This window comes from Haematobia irritans, chromosome 1 (assembly GCF_050003625.1).
Source record: "Haematobia irritans isolate KBUSLIRL chromosome 1, ASM5000362v1, whole genome shotgun sequence".
NCBI lineage: Eukaryota > Metazoa > Arthropoda > Insecta > Diptera > Muscidae > Haematobia > Haematobia irritans.
In genome coordinates this window covers 85,662,506-85,684,154 of record NC_134397.1, presented here as the reverse complement: position 1 = coordinate 85,684,154, position 21,649 = coordinate 85,662,506, and the positions used below count along the sequence as shown (strand labels likewise).

General features: G+C 33.8%; 1 protein-coding gene across 3 annotated transcripts in view; it reads left to right on the top strand.

Annotated features, from left to right (window-relative positions):
- The window catches only part of stac (C2 and C2B_Munc13-like domain-containing protein staccato), a 197,861-nt gene that overhangs the window by 60,350 nt on the left and 115,862 nt on the right, over nt 1-21,649 (top strand). For 2 of the 3 annotated variants that reach the window (XM_075291047.1, XM_075291049.1), the window contains exon 2: nt 6,674-6,956. In XM_075291047.1, the coding sequence (XP_075147162.1) occupies nt 6,674-6,956 (283 nt within the window). Of the gene's footprint in view, nt 1-6,673; nt 6,957-15,785; nt 16,480-21,649 lie in introns of those variants that run through there. The other variant, XM_075291050.1, reaches the window with a different exon arrangement.

Genomic DNA, 21,649 nt, shown 5'->3' with positions numbered 1-21,649 from the left:
AATCCTTTTTAAAAAATTTCTTCGAATATTCGATTCTGTAAATTCATTTGAAAATTGTCTAGGAAGTTCACTATGTTGACTTTTTATTTTTCAGTGTAAACGATAACAGTTTTGCCAGAAACCAAAAAAATAATCATGAATTACTTTTCAAAATATCGAAAATTCACCACCTGTTTTTTTTCTCTCATAAACATTATCAGAAATTCACTATTGGACTTTACGTTACAGTGCTCGCGGTTAAATAAAAATAAAAAATGCTATTTAAAGCGGTTGAGCCGATTACCTTAATTTTCCAAAACTCTCTTAAAAAACATAAAAATTGCCCCAGAACTATTTGCACAACTGGCAACTCTGTTTATTCGATTGCTGTATTGCTTGGTTGGATATCGATATTTGAGTGGCGCATACACCCTCACAAAAAATCGCTTCTGTAACATATACTCCCAAACATATTTTGCTTCAAGCATATACATTTTTGGGCATTGCCCAAACATTTATATGTTTGATCTCTTCCAATATATAATACGTTTGAAAGCATATTGGTCTAAACAATATATGTTTGGGTAGTCTAAGTTCCAAACATTTTGTATTTTTGCATCCAAATTCAATAATGTTGTCTTCCAAAAAACAATATGTTATTATGTGAACATATAATATGTTTGGAAGCATTTTGCACCCAAAAATATTATATGCTTAAAAAAATTCCCCCAAACAATATTGTGCTCAAAATTTTATTTATTTATTTATATATTTACAATCATAATGAATTATGAAAATAAACAGGTAATATAGGTGCTAACAACATAGGTTTTCGACCTGAATGCTCAAAATTTTGTATATTCCCCCACATCTTTCTCACTTCCACGAGATTTTTTAGTTCTTAGCACCTTTTTCTGTAATACAAACATTGTAGAAGAAATTATTCAATTTTATGATTTTTTTTATTTTAATTTTGCCTTTTGCCGGACGGGGATTCGAACAGCGGACCACACAGTTTGTAAGGATCAAAGAAGTAGCAGATCAATTGCCCAAGGAAAAATAAAATGTAAATTTTGTAATAACAAGCAACAACCACCAACTTAATTCAATATCGCTCCCTGTTAAATAGCGCTCCAAGCTACTAAACACATATATGTTTATAGGCTATTTCTAAATTAATATATGTTTGCATCCAAGCATATTATATTTACAAACATTTTATGTCCCAAACATAATATGTTCTAACATATTAACATATATGTCCCAAACATGTTATGCTAGTTTATGAACATTATATGCTTGCACTCAAAAATATTGTGTTTAAAAATTTGTGTTCCAAACATATAATGTTTATAGCCAAATATATGAAAAACAGTCTTTTTCATCCGTGTAGATGGCAAAATTTTCACAAAATTCTCTTCGTCAAGATCGGTTTATGATTTCTACTAAAGTTTGTACTTACGCCCTCTCAGCTACACTTTTAGTTACTTTGTTTTTCGATAGTTGCCGCTGGCTGTTATTTCGTCGACTTGGGCTGCTGTTGCATTTTGCTCTTGTTGCTGCGTGAATTTGCTGTGCTGTTGATCTGTAGATATGACGATTTTCTGCTTGCGTCGCTGCTTCTAAGTTGACTATTGCTTGCCTGTTGGTTTTGTTTTCTTGTAGAAAATAAAGTGGTGATTGATGTGCACCAGAGAACGCAAACCGGTATGGTTTTATATCCACCCAAAATACCTATATCGAAGGGAGTATATACTCCCTCAGTATGCATTGTTATTATATCAATGCATACTGATACTCGTCCTACTCACATAAATGCCTATGTTCTGTAGAAAACAACAACACTGTTTTTCTTTTCAATAGTAACAATTTTATTCGTGTCTACTGACAAATATCTGTGTGTTTTTCTCGATAATATGCATGCCCATATAAGTACCACCACACACCGATCTGTTGGCTATGGTAAAGACCAGAGAACGGCTGAGATCTACCGCAACCGACCAGTGATCTACCGCAACCAACCAGTATTTAGTAAACACCAATATTTGCAATCTTAAAACACCAATTGGTAAAATTAATTTCAACCACCAATATTCAACGCAACCGACGACGAATTTCGGTGGTTGTAAGTATGAGTGTTTGTCTCTCGATAACAATGTAGTAAAACAACCACTCAAATTGGTTACCTCATATATTAGGAGTTTGGTATTCTCTTATTTGGTACTCTCTCAATTCTCTTTAAGCTAATGCCAACTGCACACTTAAGTGTATGTATACTATCGTTTTTTGTTTACCGAGCATGCTACAATGCCGATTGGTTTAACACCGCAAAACACTGCAAACGAACATTGGCATATACTGGTGGTGTTTTTATTCTTACATTTATATAAATGTAAAAGATCGCATTATAATTGTTGTCTTACTCACTGCCACCGACATTTTGTCTTACCCACAATACGAAAAAAGCCACAGGTTGTAGTTATCTGGTAAATACTTTGAACAACAAACAGCGCATATGGGTACAAATCTCTTCAAGCTGATTATGTTGTTTACGTATGGGAAGCAGAGAATGTAAGAGAGAGTTTTGCAATTAATGGTGGTGGAATAGATTGGTGTGTTGAGTATGTGCATTGATAGAATATTTGTTCCAGTGTTTGAATTTTGCTCAAAAATGAACTAAGTACCGGAGTACACATGAAGGTTGGCACTTTTTAAAAAGAGCGGGCCGACATGACAGCTCCGCTCACAAGTGTCAATGGAAGTGCCCATTTCAAAAACTATTCTATACAATGAGAGTTGTTTTGAATCTTGTACAGAGAGAATAAAAACAAGAGGACGAAAATTTCTCTTCTACAAAAACAACAAATGTCAACCGTATAGATGTCGCACAATGTCTTCAGCTTTGGTATTACCGACGTTGCGGTCGAAGCGCTGTTTTGATAAATTGTTTATAAAGGCATCGGCAGTTATAATTTCAAATTGTCTGCCAAAAAATTTAATGGAATGAAAACATTTATAAAATAATATTTGTTACAACAAAGTAGGTTTTAAATCCTATTTTCTTTATGTTTCGTAAAGTCGGCAGAGAATTGAACTGGGTGACGCCGACGCAAACTGTATGATATTTGAGAGAAGCGCCGAAAAAAACTGCATGATATTAGATAAATTTTCAAAGATTATCTGATTTAACAAGATGTCTAGATGCTTCCTCTTTCTTTCCAATAGGCTCATGAGTTTAGCTCAATACATGTATGAGAGAGTTGAAAAAAAAAACTTGGGTATATGATAAAAGAAAAGAAAATTGAGAATTTTCAATTTGGTTAATAGGCCTGTTTTTATGTCAAAAGAAATTACTTCAAGTAAATTGTGTTTATTTTTATTTTGTCGTGTCTTTATTGGTACCGTATCCTTACAAATTGCATTGCAATACAAGTCATAATGACTAATATGGTTTATTTATAATTATATGACGATATTTCATTAAATTTAGGATATGAATATTTGCAATTTGCATCTTCCCTTTGAAGGTGAAAGTTTAATATACTTCAATGACATGACTGTAATTGCCATAGTCGTACATGCTAATCACATGAAGGCGGGTACTGAGTTCGAGTTTATGATAAGAAAATATTAACTTTTCTTGTCAAATTTTATTATAACTTGATGGGGAATGGTCCAAACCAACAATTGGAAAAAATTGAAAATGGCAATTTTAACGGCTAAACTCGAATTTAATACCCACCTTAAGGTGTAAATCATTAAGAGGTGTTTATTATATTCCCTGGTGTTCTTTCTGCGTTAAGTTTTGTACAGTTTTTCTGAGAAAATAGGAATATTTACTTTACAGTTTTAATTTTGGTTTAAACTTATGAAACACATACGTAGTAGCGGCCAATTCAACTTGTTCCCTCTTTTAACTTCTTTATTTGTGAATTGTTGTTTTTTTATCTCTTTTACGGTGTTTTGTTCGTGTTTTTGTCTAATGAAAAATTTAAGAGTCACAAATTATTATACATTATTGATCCCCTGAACACAGCTATTTACACATATAATTGCTACGAATACAATTTTAAAGAGGAACTGGAGAAAATGTTGCAAAGAAACCAGCCAACATGCAACTTAGATAACGAACATGTGTTAAGCTAAAGTCGTGCACTTATCTAAACAAGAATAAACTGCAATTTGGACATCTTGTTATAATTACAAAGTCTTTGGAAATTTTCCTCATGACTGCCACCTACTGACTCAGTTTCGCTTCACAGTTTTGTTCTCTTGTGTTTTTATTTCCTCTGTTTTGTATACATAACTGAGATGTCATATTGTAAACATTAAACATTTTTCTAGGGAAACAATTGGAAATAAAAATATGCAAATGTGTGTACAACAAAAATATGAAAGTATGTGAAAAAGTTAAACAAAATTCAGGATAAAATAAATATTCATGCAAGTTAACGTAAACGTTAAATCTACAGTTACCATACAAATTCTTTCGATAAACTGTCAGTAAATTTACAAAAACAACGGAAATTATCAGAAATTTTGCCTGCAAAGAAATTTTTGAAAATCAGCAATTTTCCGTACAAAAATGAATATTATCAATATTCGCCGTGGACATATTTTCAAACCAATGAAGAGACTGGTGAAGCTGTTTGCAAAAAAATGTAATCGATCAATGAAATCATTAAAACTTGCATAGTGGCTTATTATCGTTGTTTTATATTTAGAGGGTTATATACAAACAATTAAAAAATCAAATCAGAACTCACAACGTGTTTGCCAGTCTCCATTCATTTCATTGGTATTTCAACTTAAAACAAGTAAGGAAAGTCTAAAGTCGCGCGGGACCGACTATATTATACCCTGCACCACTTTGTAGATCTAATTTTCGATACCATATCACATCCCTCAAATGTGTTGGGGGCTATATATAAAGGTTTCTCCCAAATACATATATTTAAATATCGATCTGGACAGAATTTGATAGACTTCTACAAAATCTATAGACTCAAAATTTAAGTCGGCTAATGCACTAGGGTGGAACACAATCTGAAGCAATTTTAAGGAAACTTCGCAAAAGTTTACTTATGATTTATCGCTCGATATATATGTATTAGAAGTTTAAGAAAATTAGAGTAATTTTTACAACTTTTCGACTAAGCAGTGGCGATTTTACAAGGAAAATGTTGGTATTTTGAAAAATTTCAAAATTTCAATTAAATCGGAGTAAAAGATTGGCCACTGTGGTCATATGAGTGTAAATCGGGCGAACGATATATATGGGAGCTATATCTAAATCTGAACCGATTTCAATAAAATTTGGCACACTTGACTACACTACTAATTGTACTCCTAGTGCAAAATTTCAACCAAATTGGGGTAAAACTCCGGCTTCTGGGAACGTATTAGTCCATATCGGGCGAAAGATATATATGGGAGCTATATCTAAATCTGAACCGATTTCAATAAAATTTGGTACACTTGACTATAGTACTAATTGTTCTTCTTGTGCAAAATTTTAAGCAAATTAGGGTAAAGCTCTGGCTTCTGGGGCCATATAAGTCCATATCGGGCGATATATATGGGAGCTATATCAAAATCTGAACCGATTTCTTCCAAAATCAATAGGGTTCTATTCTGATCCAAAACACATACTTGTGGCAAATTTGAAGTCGATTGGACTAAAACTGCGCCCTAGACTTTGATTACAAAAATGTGTTCACGGACAGACGGACATGGCTATATCGACTCAGGAGCCCACCCTGAGCATTTTTGCCAAAGACACCATGTGTCTATCTCGTCTCCTTCTGGGTATTGCAAACATATGCACTAACTTATAATACCCTGTTCCACAGTGTGGCGCAGGGTATAAAAATACACATATGTCATCACCAAGAGAAAGAAAAGCCTATTTTTAAAAGCCACTCATTCGTTTTGAGACTTTATTCATAGGGCTCCGAGAGCAAGAGCTACAAAATTTGAACATCCTTTTTTAAAAAAAAAGTGCTGAGCCGGAGCTTCGGTGCCATTTCGAACACTGATTTGTTCAATAGGCCGTTGCACAGTGGTTCGAAATCGCTTTTTTTTTAATAATTCTACAAATTTTGAACGGATAAAGATATCAACATAATTTTTTCTGTGTGTGAAAGCTGAACTGTTTCCAAAATTTCATACCCCCCGAGGTGACCAATTTGCAACGCCTGCAGGTCAGCTCGTTGACCTACTAGGGACCCACAAATTTGCAAAATTCAGCTTTCATACACAGAAAAAATTATGTTGCTATCTTTATCCGTTCAAAAGTTGCAGAATTACTTCCAAAAAAGCGATTTGGAACCACTGTGCAGCGGAGGCAAACAGCATTGGACAGGGACTTGTTAGGAGCAGGAACAAAAAATTCAGAGGAACGGCAAGACCTTAGGCACGAAATCAATGGTTGATGACAGGATGACGCGAGTAACAACGATAGTTAAGTATAGATAAGATTTACTGTATATGATGAATATGTAACGCGAATATCAAAGTAATCATTCTCTATATAAAAATTATTATGTATGGATAAGGCAAACCCTAGTCAAGCATTCAAAATAGAGCCTTTAAATTAATAAAATTGAGTCAGATATGGTACAAACGACGACAATAAAAAGTATTATATTATTAAATTTTATCAACAAATTGGTTAAACAATATTCATTTGTAGGTTACAAGACGCGGATGGCGGATTTTTTGAAAAGTTTGGATCTCTATTGCAGCAAAAAAGTGTAATAGAAGAACTTGGCCACAAGACTGAATTGGCTCCGTTTTCAGATGATTGCGCTGACGATGGATCCAACGCAGTATGCGAAGATGATTTGGATGATTCGAATCGAAACGAGGAATTTATTTGTTCAGCGGCCGAATCAATGGAACTAGACCACGACATAAATATGAAAGAGTCTAAAGAACGGAAGGAGGAGTTTATCGAGAAATCCGTTGGAATGAATGTAAGTATGATTGTGGTATATTTTATTTTATTTATTCAGCTATAGTAAGCCAATTCGAAGGTAAATTCATGAGTACAATAAGTTTATATAGTTACGTTACAGTTAAAATGATTACGGCCAGAAAAACTAATTAAGGATATAAAAACTATTTTAAATAAACAAAATAAATTCAACTTCCTTAGAATATAAAAAAGTGACTATTACAACCAGAAAAAGAGAAGTTGAGAAGAAAAAAGACTGGAGTACGTTAGTATAATGAAGAGACAGTCACAAACAGGAACATGAAACGTAAGCTGGTGACAGGAATAATTGAATCGGTCAGGGGCCAAATCACCGCATTCGTCATCGAATACTGGTTCGTAAAGAGAAACATTTCGATCGCTATTGTCTACTACTTTTTTTACATTGCTGTAAACATATGGTAATAAAAAATTGGAAGCGAAAGAGAATTTCAAAATAAGTTTTTGTGATCAAAATATGTTATTTCTGAGAAATTTATATTGTCTTTATGTGTTAAAATATATATATAAAATTATATTATGAATCCAAGTGTTTCTTGTTTTCCTCGTCTTCGGATTCAGAGGATGAGTACAAAGTGGCATTAATAAGGAAAAATATTGGTGAAAAAAGCAGTGCTTTAGCATTGCCTGAAATAGAGTCAGTGATTCTATTTTGAAGTGAGTGCTTTTAACTGTGTTTTTAATGTCCATAGATTTAAAAGACGTATACATCCGTCAAAAGAAGCTTTTAAATATTTTCTTGAAAAAATAAATATCTTTGAAGTGGCTACTGAGCATTCCTTTCTTTGATACGTTTCCCTAAATCCATGTAATATTATATTTTCTTAAATGTATTTTGCCAAAATAGAATAATACTTACATTTTCAGCAACTTCTTGTTTTTTTACCTTTTTTCCGCTCAAAAATCACTACATACTTCGCTTTCGATAGCATGCTACCTATCATGTTCAACTTCGCGTAAATCCGCGTAAACTACATTACGAAGACGAAGTACTCGATTTCGACTGCGGTGATTTGGCCCCAGATTGCAGGACTGCAGCAATAAATTAAAATTAGAAACATATTTTTGCACTTATATATAAACAAATATATATAACTAACGTAACCCGGCCCGTTTCGCTGCGCCTTCCGAAGCTTATTTGTATATGCATTAGTCAGAACACCAAAATTTTTTTCTGTGCACCCTACGACCCCCCGAAATACAATTTATTGTGCTGTGTAGTCATTTGAAGTCCGATCGAAAAGATACGCATATTGTTGTCCGTGGATGATCAAGGACTATATTTCGTGCATTGGTCATTTTTGACACTGACGTCAAATTTGATTTTTAATTTTTTTATTTCGCTTCGTATACCCCTATGATGTCCATTTATGAAAACCATTATAAAGATCTTAACAAAATATGAAAGTTTTGCTTTTGAAGTATTTACTTATATTCATAAACAAAAAAGTTACAGAGATTTTAAAAAGTCAATAGGTCACCCTACACATGATCGTTATGCTGCTTACACATTGGCTGCATTTCTGCCTTTCAACATCTGATTTCGACGTAATTTCAAATGACGACAAAGCACAATAAATTGTATTTCGGGGGGTCGTAGGGTGCACGGAAAAAAAGTTTTGGTATTCTGAAATTGTCTTCGAATATGCTACAAAACTGGGGGGTGACCGCATCAACTTTATTTTTCCTTTAGGCCGTGACCCTATCTATTGGACAATTTTCTATATTTATTGTGAATTTTAAGTGTGGTTTGTCAAGGAAAGGTATCCTTCTCCTCAACATATCTGAACATTAAGCACTATATTATAATAGCATACAAAGAATTACTATCCAATAAATCGGAAAAAGCAAAAGTAGTAAAAAAATTTTACCACATTAACATTTGCTAAAATGTTGGAAAATGATGCTCCCTCTACGTTGGCTGCCAATTTTATGTAAATTTAAGTTCTTTACTAAAAAGAAGTTTGGCAGAAGCCTGTGCAAAAATCATAAAATTATGTACCGAGTTCCCATTTACGGACAACCCTCCACTTTAAATTTAAGAAAAAAAAAACGGACAAAAGGGAACCCTCTCCCCACCTTCGCTCCACTCCGACCTGATATCGGACTATCACGTACCCTATATTAATTTCACAAACTACTCAATGGTCCCTATAAATTCTATCGAAGTAAATCGACAAAGTTTATTTCACTTTTCCTCTTCCCCAACCAGATATCAATAAATCGTGTACTATTTTAAAAATCATGTATTAATTTAATCACCTCCTCCCACGTTCCCTGTAAATTTCAAGTAGATTGGAGATGTTTAAATTTTGCTCTATTGTTTTAAAGGGACGTCACTTTCCCCGATACAATATCGACAAACACCGTATGGAATACCAACCCTAACCTTCCATGAAAATTCTTGAAACTTTCCTTCAAGTGTAGGGCAAGTTTTAGTTTGCAGTTTTAGAGGAGGACCTCCTGCCCGACCAAATATCGAAAAGTGATGTAGCGTATCTTTTGTAAACGTCCCAGAAAATGTCAAGCAAATTATAAGCCTAAAGGGGCGGCCTCTCTTCCGTCCAAATATCACAAAATCAGATATCAACTATTAATATCGTAACCTCTCCCCAGTCCTCTATGAATTTCAAGTAACTCGGTAAAGTTTAATTATTTCGCTGCATGTACTTAAGAGAAGCAGATGTCTCCCTATGCCCTTTTATTTTTATTAAAAAAATCAGGAACCTGATATAAATTTCATAACCTCACCCATTTTTTCCGTAAAATTTCAGTTGGGGGAATTTAGTTTTGTTTTCACTGTACTTTAAAAAAAAGTCGGGCAAAGGGGTGGTCCCCCTCCCCGACCAAATATCGAAAAAAATGTAGCGGATTTTTGTCTAGATGCCAACCCCAACATTCAATGAAAATTTCAAACAAATCACATAATTTTGTTCCAAGTTTCAAAAAGTAGGGCAAGAGGGAGGTCCCCCTCCCCGTGCCTATATGAAATCATCAGGTACCCCATATTAATTCCATAACCTCACAGCATGTTCTCTGTAAATCTCAGATAATTTAGAGAATTTTAGATTTTTCACTGTACTTTAAAAAAAGTCGAACAAAAGGGAGGTCCCCCTCCGCCACCAAATATCGAAATATAATGTAGCGGATCTTTGTCTAGATACCAACCCCAACCTTCAATGACGACCAGGTGTCAAAAAATGAGGTACCCTATTTTCACCACATGAACGCCCCCTACGATCTCTGAAAGTTTCAAGTAAATCGGTTCAGCCGTTTCGGAGCCAACTCGGAACATACAAACAAACAATCAAACAAACAAACAAATAAACAAACATAGATTGAATTTTATATATATAAGAAGATAGAAGATAGATAGATAGAAGTATTTGATGAATGTGTGGATATGTGTTTTGTTTACCTACATCGGCATTATATTTTTCTTATTGTGGAGTCAAAACCAATTAAGGTGTACGAGGAGTAAGTCCAAACGTTCACAAAAAGGAAATTTAAACAAACGAAACCGTGAAAAATACTTAAGATTTTCAAAAATTTTTCATAAAACCTAGCTAAAAGGCACTCTACCCATTTTTTAGTTTACAGCAATAGTGAATATCCTTTAAGTTCGCTTGTATAGACCAAATTTAAGCTAACTACTATGCAATGCAGACATTAATAAAAGTGTATACAAGACTTCGCTAACGGCAATAGATGCCTTCCGATTGCAGACAGCGTCGTTTTTGCAAACTCATTAGAAATTTCATTAGTAAACAATACCGCGTGCTATCGCTTCGTTTAAAAATTGTTTCTTAAAATAGAGAATTGCTGAAAAAGTATAAAGTGTTTTAATAACTAAAATATAATTTAAATTTTATAGACCTCTATTGGTTTTGTATTACAGAATTTTTGAATAAATAAATAAAATTATTGTTAGTATTTCTTACAAAAGAACACGAAGGGTGTTAGCTTATTTAATTTTTGTATGAATAAATTTTTGTTTTATGAAAATATAAATTTTTAAACCCTCTTTTATTGTAGTAAGCTAAACAGTTGTGATTTTAGGGACAACTTTTAATTAACTAACTTTTCGTTGACTGAAAACTAACTAATAACTAGTTTAAAGTACATTTAAAAAGCTAACTTTAAATTGACGGTTTGGTAACTAACTTTCAGCTAATTAAAAGTAATGCAGATAAGGGCAATTGATTACTTCCTAGGACACTACTAATTGAGAAATAGCTAGTTTTAAATTAAAATTTAAAGTACGATAGGGTTGTAATTTGTTTATGTGAATGTTTTTTATCTTCACCGGTATCAAAACAAGACGAGACAGAAAAATGAAAAGAAGGGGAAACGGTGAAAAACTAAACAGTGAGATGTATTGAGATAAAGTTTAGTTCCTCTTCATTAATAGGGAGTCCAAGAGGATTTGACGGACACCCTTAAAAATTAAATGCAAAAATGATATAACGTGCAAATTCAATACACCAAAAAAATGTGAAGTATTGTTTACGAAAAATTAACTAATCCAAAGTAAGAATATCCATGATTTGGCGCCAAAGATTTTTTCATCTAGATAAGTTTATGTTTTTCTTATAAATTCATGTATTGCATCGTATGTTAGTTCATTATTACTACTCATTTAAAATATTCCTGCTATCTGAAAAAATGCACAATGTCTTGGGAAACCTATATTTAGAAATTGGTTTCAAATAAACTGTTTGTCAGTATATTTTTCAAAAAAGTAGAGAAATTAAGGAATCAAGCCTGGATACAACAAGGCAAAGTTTTCGTACAATACAAGTCAATTTTCTACAACTATCAATGTAGCCGCTAAAATCGACATTTTTCACGATTACTTTTTCATCAACACTGTCTCTAGAATCGAAACAACCACACCCTCAAAAAAATTTCTTCTCTAACATATGTTTCAAACATATCTTGCAGGAAGCACATATATTATTAGATATTGCCGAAACATTATGTTTGTTTTATGTTATGTTAGGATAGGTTAGGTGGCAGCCCGATGTATCAGACTCACTTAGACTATTCAGTCCATTGTGATACCACATTGGTGAACTTCTCTCTTATCACTGAGTGCTGCCCGTTTCCATGTTAAGCTCAATGACAAGGGACCTCCTTTTTATAGCCGAGTCCGAACGTCGTTCCACATTGCAGTGAAACCACTTAGAAAAGCTTTGAAACCCTCAGAAATGTCACCAGCATTACTGAGGTGGGATAATCCACCGCTGAAAAACTTTTTGGTGTTCGGTCGAAGCAGGAATCGAACCCACGACCTTGTGTATGCAAGGCGGGCATGCTAACCATTGCACCACGGTGGCTTTATGTGAACATCTTAAATGTTTGGAAGCATTTTGAGCTTAAAAATATTATATGCTTGGAATAATTTTCTCCCAAAGAAGATTGTGCTCAAAAAAATTTATTTCTGCCTAATTGCATATTCCCTCACATCTTTCTCACTTCCACGAAATTTTTTAGTTCTTAGACCTTTTTACATACAAACAATGCTGAAGAAATTATTCAATTTTATAAATTTTACCTTTCGCTTGGACGGAGAATCGAACCGAGGACCATGTAGTTTGTAAGCCAGCACACTATTCACTGGACTACGTAGCTGTTATAGTCACCAATAGACAACTATCGTTATAAGTTACATTTATATAGCATAGTTTGCAGCGCCCACGAGCCGATGCAAACGAAACAGTTTTCAACAGAAATATACATTTGTTGGCCACGTGGAGCAATGGTTAGCATGTCCGTCTTGCATGCAAAGGGTCTTAGATTCAATCCCTGCTCCGACCGAACACCATTTTTTTTTAATTTAACAGGTTGGCTGATAAGTCCCCGGTCTGACACATAGATGGCGTCGCTAGTTTTAATTTAATAATATATTATATTATTATATTATTTTTATATAGTACAAACCTTCAAATGATTCGTGTCAAAATTTGAGGTCTGTAAGTCAATTAGTTTGTGAGATAGAGCGTCTTTTGTGAAGCAACTTTTGTTATCGTGAAAAAAGGAATTTCGTGTTTTGATAAAATACTGTTTTCTGAAGGGAAAAAATACGGTGGAAGCAAAAACTTGGCTTGATAATGAATTTCCGGACTCTGCCCCAGGGAAATCAACCATAATTGATTGTTATGCAAAATTCAAGCGTGGTGAAATGAGCACGGAGGACGGTGAACGCAGTGGACGCCCGAAAGAGGTGGTTACCGACAAAAACATCAAAAAAAATCCACAAAATGATTTTGAATGACCGTAAAATGATGTTGATCGAGATAGCAGAGGCCTTAAAGATAACAAAGGAACGTGTTGGTCATATCATTCATCAATATTTGGATATGCGGAAGCTCTGTGCAAAATGGGTGCCGCGAGAGCTCACATTTGACCAAAAATAACAACGTGTTGATGATTCTGAGCGGTGTTTGCAGCTGTTAACTCGTAATACACCCGAGTTTCTCCGTCGATATGTGACAATGGATGAAACATGGCTCCATCACTACACTCCTGAGTCCAATCGACAGTCGGCTGATTGGACAGCGACCGGTGAACCGTCTCGGAAGCGTGGAAAGACTCAAAAGTCCGCTGGCAAAGTAATGGCCTCTGTTTTTTGGGATGCGCATGGAATAATTTTTATCGATTATCTTGAGAAGGGAAAAACCATCAACAGTGACTATTATATGGCGTTATTGGAGCGTTTGAAGGTTGAAATCGCGGCAAAACGGCCCCATATGAAGAAGTCATTGAGAACGATGGCAAACATTCATAAATTGGGCTTCGAATTGCTTCCCCAACCACCGTATTCTCCAGATCTGGCCTCCAGCGACTTTTTCTTGTTCTCAGACCTCAAAAGGATGCTCGCAGGGAAAAAATTTGGCTGCAATGAAGAAGTGATCGCCGAAACTGAGGCATATTTTGAGGCAAAACCGGAGGAGTACTACCAAAATGGTATCAAAAAATTGGAAGGTCGTTATAATCGTAAATATCCAAAAACATATAGTTTTTGGGAAGAATTGAATTTGGATGGAAATATACAAAATGTTTGGAACTTAGACTACCCAAACATATTATATTGTTTAGACCAATATGCTTTCAAACCTATTATATATTGGAAGAAATCAAATATATAAATGTTTGGGCAATACTCAAAAATGTACATGCTTATAGCAAAATGTGTTTAGGAGTAATTTTTTTTGGTGCACGCCTTTTTTCTCCAAATACATGCCAGAATTATTTCGAATTTGGTTGAGCATTGTTTTGCTTGATAAGGTGTATATATATGTTTTACCCCTAAACAATCCCCAAATAAATGTTACCCCTAAAAGACCAGAGAGTACACGGACGAAAAAGTCTGTTTTTCATATGTTTGGGTGTAAAAATTATATGTTTGGAACTCAATTTTTTTAACACAATATTTTTAAGTGCAAGCATATAATGTTCATAAACTAGCATAACATGTTTGGGACATATATGTTAATATGTTAGAACATATTATGTGTGGGACATAAAATATTTGTAAATATAATATGCTTGGATACAAACATTTATTAATTTAGGAATAGCCTATCAACATATATGTGTTTAGAAAGAGAGACCTAGAGAGTATGCTGCAAGTGAAATAATGGAAGTAACCAATTGGCGCCTTAAAAATATATATACACAGAGAAAATTTCATTAAATTTTTTTCTACTAGTGTATGCCTGAGGTGAAACTTAATATGTTTTAACAATACAAACAATATTTTGTTTGGACCAATCCTGCAAATATATATGCTTGAAGCAAAATGTGTTTGTTGGGGCATATGTTACAGAAGCGATTTTTTGAGGGTGTAGGAAATACAAGAGGCCAAAACTGTGAAGCGAAACTGCGTCAGTAGGTGGCAGTCATGAGGAAAAATTCTCTAATATCATGCAGTTTTTGTCGGCGTTTCTCTCAAATATCAAACAGTTTGCGTCGGCGTTACCCAGTTCTGTTCTCTGCCGGTTTAACGAAACATAAGGAAAATCGGATATAGAACCTACTTTGTAGTTTTTTATAAATGTTTTCATTGTATTAAACAAACAATTTGAAATTATGCCTTTATAAACAATTTATCAAAACAGCGATTCGACCGCAACGTCGGTAATACCAAAACTGCGGGCATTGTGCGTTGACATTTGTTTTCTTTGTAGAAGAGCACTTTTCGTCCTCTTGTATTTCGTACTCTCTGATGGAGACCATCAAACCTCCGAAGTCGTCTTCTGTAAGAGGCTTGAAAGCTTTTTATAACAAATCAATAATATTTTTAGGTTTTTCGTAACAAAAAATTGCAAATTTAAAGAGACGAGAAATTTACACCTAATGCCATGCATTCAATGTTTGCTACGACGCCTATCATTTTCTATTGTTTTTCATTTTTTTTTTTGGAAAACACTATATATAAAATTTTATGCACTTCTTATAATTAGTAATCATCATAACTTAAAATCAAACAAACCCCTCGTAGCATGAACAATTTAAAAAAAATCCCTCTAGCAGTAGCAAAAATGCAGTAAAAATAAATACAATCTCAAACACCCAAAAACAGATCATTCATAAACAAATAAATGATAGCAATTACATTAAAGACTGAGTATTGAGATAATTTCTTTGAGAAAAATCTAAATTTAGAACATGTTCGTCCAATGGCTATGCTTATATATATGCTCAGTGAACTTTTCACTCTTGCGAATTTGGCTAAAGAGCTTTGTGGCATCTCCCAGTGTGCTTGTCCAAATAAAAAAAAAATAGAAAAATTCATTCAAAATCATTACAATCGGCTCACGGTCAACATCGTCACTTAGAAGATACGGAATAATAAGTAGTAAGCATCGTCAGCGGCACAGTGTGTGCGTGCCCTACGTCAATTGTGTCGTGTTTGGCGTCCTTCATTCAATGTTTAATGTTTCGAAATACATATAGAGCAAAACTTATGTTACAAAACATATACGTACATATTTATGTACTTCTACAAACAATTACAAATCGATTTCTATGCGCCTTGAACTACCCGTTTTATACATGAATTAAATTTTGTTTCAAAAAAAGCAATATAACATCGTTTATTCATTCATTCACCACTAATACAGGGCTAACACAATTTCTTAGCCCAAAAAGAAAGGAGCCGATAATTCAATGGATAAAGTGAATAAACAAATAAGTTAAAACATATAAATCAAACAAGTGCGACGATGAGTTTCCTTTCACTTTCCGGCAAAACAAGTAGTAATAGTCTTCGAAATTCAAATTTTTCCGTCGATCAAGATTTTAAATACATGAGTTTAGATAATAGATGTACTGCACGAAGAAAAAACTTGTTAAATGCCGCCTCGACATTGTCACTCCAAGTGCCACCTCGCAGACGTATATTAAATAGAAATGGCAGTATTTCATCAAGTCATTTTCGTGGTGTTCATAAAAATCTGTTGGAGAAGCATGCTGAAACTGTGTGTCATACGATGACGGTAAGTAAGTGATTTCTGTTATTTCTAACTCTAAACAGTTATCAAGGCATGGATACTGTGCATTGTTGAAGAACATTTATAGTTTTTATTGCCACAAACAGGAAATAGGAGAGAGGATGGTTGTTTTTTATCTTTACGGGTACAATGATCAAGTTCGTTTTTTCGACTAAAGGTTCATATGTTTAGATCTAAATAAATTAAATTGTGTATACGGAGAAAAAAAGGGAGTGGCAAAGAGAATACACTAAAAAAGTGAACTCTCTATTTCACTAAAGCCAATTTAACCATATTTTAGTTCATGAAATTATTATATTTGGAGAAAGTTTCATTTACTCTAATAGTTTTTTGCGTACTGTTAAGCGCTGGCTAGTTGTGTGGTGAAGCCACAAAGAAAATAAATCAATTTCAGGAATATTTACCGCTGGAGTCAATTTTGCATGGTTGGATGTAATTCCCCGACTAGCTCATACGGGATAAACTGGTTCTTGACCCGGGATTCCTAGCGCGTAGCATATAAAAATATTCCTCCAAGCCGTTCACTACATACCTATGGACCCAACGAATTTAGCATCCCTCAGGAAGAATAAAGCGCTTACAGATTCATTTCGATGTTAGCACAAATTCATGGGAGCCACCGTGGTGCAATGGTTAGCATGCCCGCCTTGCATACACAAGGTCGTGGGTTCGATTCCTGCTACAGCCGAACAGCAAAACGTTTTTCAGCGGTGGATTATCCCACCTCAGTAATGCTGGTGACATTTCTGAGGGTTTCAAAGCTTCTCAAAGTGGTTTCACTGGAGTGTGGAACGCCGTTCGGACTCGGCTATAAAAAGGAGGTCCCTTGTCATTGAGCTTAACATGGAATCGGGCAGCACTCAGTGATAAGAGAGAAGTTCACCACTGTGGTATCACAATGGACTGAATAGTCTAAGTGAGCCTGCCACATAACCTAACCTAACCTAACCTACCACAAATTCATTAATTTATATTTTTGGGGCAATATTCAATACAGTCGTGTAAAAGCTTAAATCTAGTCGTAGCATAGGTATAAAGGGTTGTTTAAATAATTCTGAAAAGAAAGGAATATAATGAAAAGAATTCTTAGCTTAGCTAAAATTAGATTTTGTAAAAAGAAAATAGAGTTAGGAATACATTAAACGCTTTAGAATCGAAAACGTTAGAAAATCTGAGAAACCCAAATGCATTTAAATATAATTAATGATTGTTGTACTGTGAATTAGCATAAGGTTCAGAAATCGGTTGTCAATAATGGTTCTTTAAATTTCCTTAAATTTCATTAAATGCATTTACATGCACTTGAGTGCAGTTTACTTGATTGTAAATTCTAGAAAATTAAATCAAATTTGGACTTAGAAATTAGAAGTGCAATATGGTCTTATTTGATAAAGGCAATATGGCTAGAGAAAATTTTTATGAATAAACTGCACTGAAAAAACAGTGAACCCTTTTCCATTGCAAAATGAACTAAACTGTAGTAATATTGACCATGATTTAGCCCTTAAGATTTTTTTCAACTTGTCTAGTTTATAATTTTCTTAAATTTTAGTTCATCTATAACATTGTAGTTTAGTTCATTTTTACAACACCATAAGATTTATATACCCCTACCAAGTTAAAAAGTAAGTATTATTTTGGTTTACTTGCTTATTTTGTGGGAAACCCGATAATAAAAATTGTTTAACAGTCTCTTTAAAATGCCGACGACTAAACTATTTTTAAATCAATCATTCCACAGTACAGAGAAATTAAATAATTAAAGGAACAACAAACCGTTTTACTATTATGAAAATTTTCATACATTAAAATTAAACTTTCTTTAAGCAAAAGTACTTTATTATAAAAACTTATGATGAAAGTTCTTAATACAATGTTTTTTGTGAATAAAAATTATGACCACGTGGAACAGAGAGTAGTTCATTTGAACTCGCTGTTTGGACATTTTGACTTATCCTTTTTTTATTCATCGTAGGTAATTTTTTCACATATCTTGCTGAAAAAAATGGAAACAATAATGGAAATTGTTAAAAATTAACACCATGTAATGAATATAATTTTTAATTCTTCATTTTAGCTTGTAACTTACCATATTTGGGGGCATTTTATCAAATGGTGTAAGGAATTCAACTTTTCTTTGGAAAACGTATCTCATAAAATTTGTACCTGAAACAATTAGAGAAATAATGAAGTATTCTATATAAACTCATAAAACTGTGTTGTTATAAATGTGAAGGATATAATAAAATAAATATTCTAGTTGAAAGAAAGCCAAAGTTTTAATATCAAACTTACCAATTCTCTATTAAATTGTACGCTGAGGGAAATATAAAAAGTTGTCCAAATTTATTTGGGCTACTCTGAAATTAAATATTTATTTTTATACCCTGCGCCGCACTGTGGAACAGGGTATTATAAGTTAGTGCACATTTTACATTAAATAAAATTATTAAATAGGTTTCCAAAAATCTAATGAAAACAAGTAAGGAAAGTCTAAAGTCGGGCGGAGCCGACTATATTATACCCTGCACCACTTTGTAGATCTAAATTTTCGATACCATATCACATCCGTCAAATGTGTTGGGGGCTATATACTTGTATAAAGGTTTGTCCCAAATACATACATTTAAATACCACTCGATCTGGAAGAATTTGATAGACTTCTACAAAATCTATAGACTCAAAATTTAAGTCGGCTAATGCACTAGGGTGGAACATAATGTTAGTAAAAAAAAATATGGGAAACGTTTAAATCTGAAGCAATTTTAAGGAAACTTCGAAAAAGTTTATTTATGATTTATAGCTCGATATATATGTATTAGAAGTTTAGGAAAATTAGAGTCATTTTTACAACTTTTCGACTAAGCAGTGGCGATTTTACAAGGAAAATGTTGGTATTTTGACCATTTTTGTCGAAATCAGAAAAACATATATATGTGAGCTATATCTAAACCTGAACCGAATTCAATCAAATTTGGCACACATGACTATACTACCAATTGTACTCCTTGTGCAAAATTTCAAGCTATTCGGGATAAAACTCTGGCTTCTACGTCCATATAAGTGCATATCGGGCGAAAGATATATATGGGAAATATATATAAATCTGAACCGATTTCAACCAAATTTGGCACGCATAGCTACAATGCTAATTCTACTCCCTGTGCAAAATTTCAACTAAATCAGAGCAAAAAATTGGCCTCTGTGGTCATATGAGTGTAAATCGGGCGAAAGCTATATATGGGAGCTATATCTTAATCTGAACCGATTTCAACCAAATTTGGCACGCATAGCAACAATGCTAATTCTACTCCCTGTGCAAAATTTCAACTAAATCGGAGTTAAAAATTGACCTCTGTGGTCATATGAGTGTAAATCGGGCGAAAGCTATATATGGGAGATATATCTAGATCTGAACCGATTTCATCCAAATTTGGCACGCATAGCTACAATGCTAATTCTACTCCCTGTGCAAAATTTCAACTAAATCGGAGTTAAAAATTGGCCTCTGTGGTCATATGAGTGTAAATCGGGCGAAAGTTATATATGGGAGATATATATAAATCTGAACCGATTTCAACCAAATTTGGCACGCATAGCTACAATGCTAATTCTACTCCCTGTGCAAAATTTCAACTAAATCAGAGCAAAAAATTGGCCTCTGTGGTCATATGAGTGTAAATCGGGCGAATGCTATATATGGGAGCTATATCTTAATCTGAACCGATTTCAACCAAATTTGGCACGCATAGCAACAATGCTAATTCTACTCCCTGTGCAAAATTTCAACTAAATCGGAGTTAAAAATTGACCTCTGTGGTCATATGAGTGTAAATCGGGCGAAAGCTATATATGGGAGATATATCTAGATCTGAACCGATTTCATCCAAATTTGGCACGCATAGCTACAATGCTAATTCTACTCCCTGTGCAAAATTTCAACTAAATCGGAGTTAAAAATTGGCCTCTGTGGTCATATGAGTGTAAATCGGGCGAAAGTTATATATGGGAGATATATATAAATCTGAACCGATTTCAACCAAATTTGGCACGCATAGCTACAATGCTAATTCTACTCCCTGTGCAAAATTTCAACCAAATTGGGTTAAAACTCTGGCTTCTGGGACCGTATTAGTCCATATCGGGCGAAAGATATATATGGGAGCTATATCTACATCTGAACCGATTTCAATAAAATTTGGCACACTTGACTATAGTACTAATTGTTCTTCTTGTGCAAAATTTTAAGCCAATTAGGTTAAAACTCTGGCTTCTGGGGCCATATAAGTCCATATCGGGCGAAATATATATATGGGAGCTATATCTAAATCTGAACCGATTTCTTTCAAAATCAATAGGGATCTATTCTGAGCCAAAACACATACTTGTGCCAAATTTGAAGTCGATTGGACTAAAACGGCGACCTAAACTTTGATTACAAAAATGTGTTCACGGACAGACGGACATCGCTATATCGACTCAGGAGCCCACCCTAAGCATTTTTGCCAAAGACACAATGTGTCTATCTCGTCTCCTTCTGGGTGTTGCAAACATATGCACTAACTTATAATACCCTGTTCCACAGTGTGGAGCAGGGTATAAAAAACATATGCACTAACTTATAATACCCTGTTCCACAGTGTGGAGCAGGGTATAATAATATTATGCATAAAAAACAAATATTCTGGTTAAAAGAAATTTAAAAAAATCCTTACCAATTCACTATTAAATTACAGGCAAAGGAGTACTAAAAATTTGTCCAAATTTTTAAGGGGTTATTCTGAAATTAAATATTTGTTTTTACATTAAAAATATTACATTGGTTTCCAAAAAAAATTGATTAAAGAAATACTAAAATAAGGTATTAAAAACCTGTAATTTTGATGATAAAAAGGTCATAAAAACGTAAATATTCTAGTTGAAAGAAAGCCAATTTTTAAAAGAAAACTTACCAATTCTCTATTTTTTAAATTTGTTCGAATCCATCTGGAATTGCTCTGAAATAAAATATTGTTTTTACAACAAAGAAAAACATTAAACTGGTTTCCAAAAAAATTAATTAATAAATAATAATATACATACATAAAAAATATTCTTTTTAAAAGAAAGTCATATTAAAAAACTACTTACCAATTTATGAATAAACTATACGCTG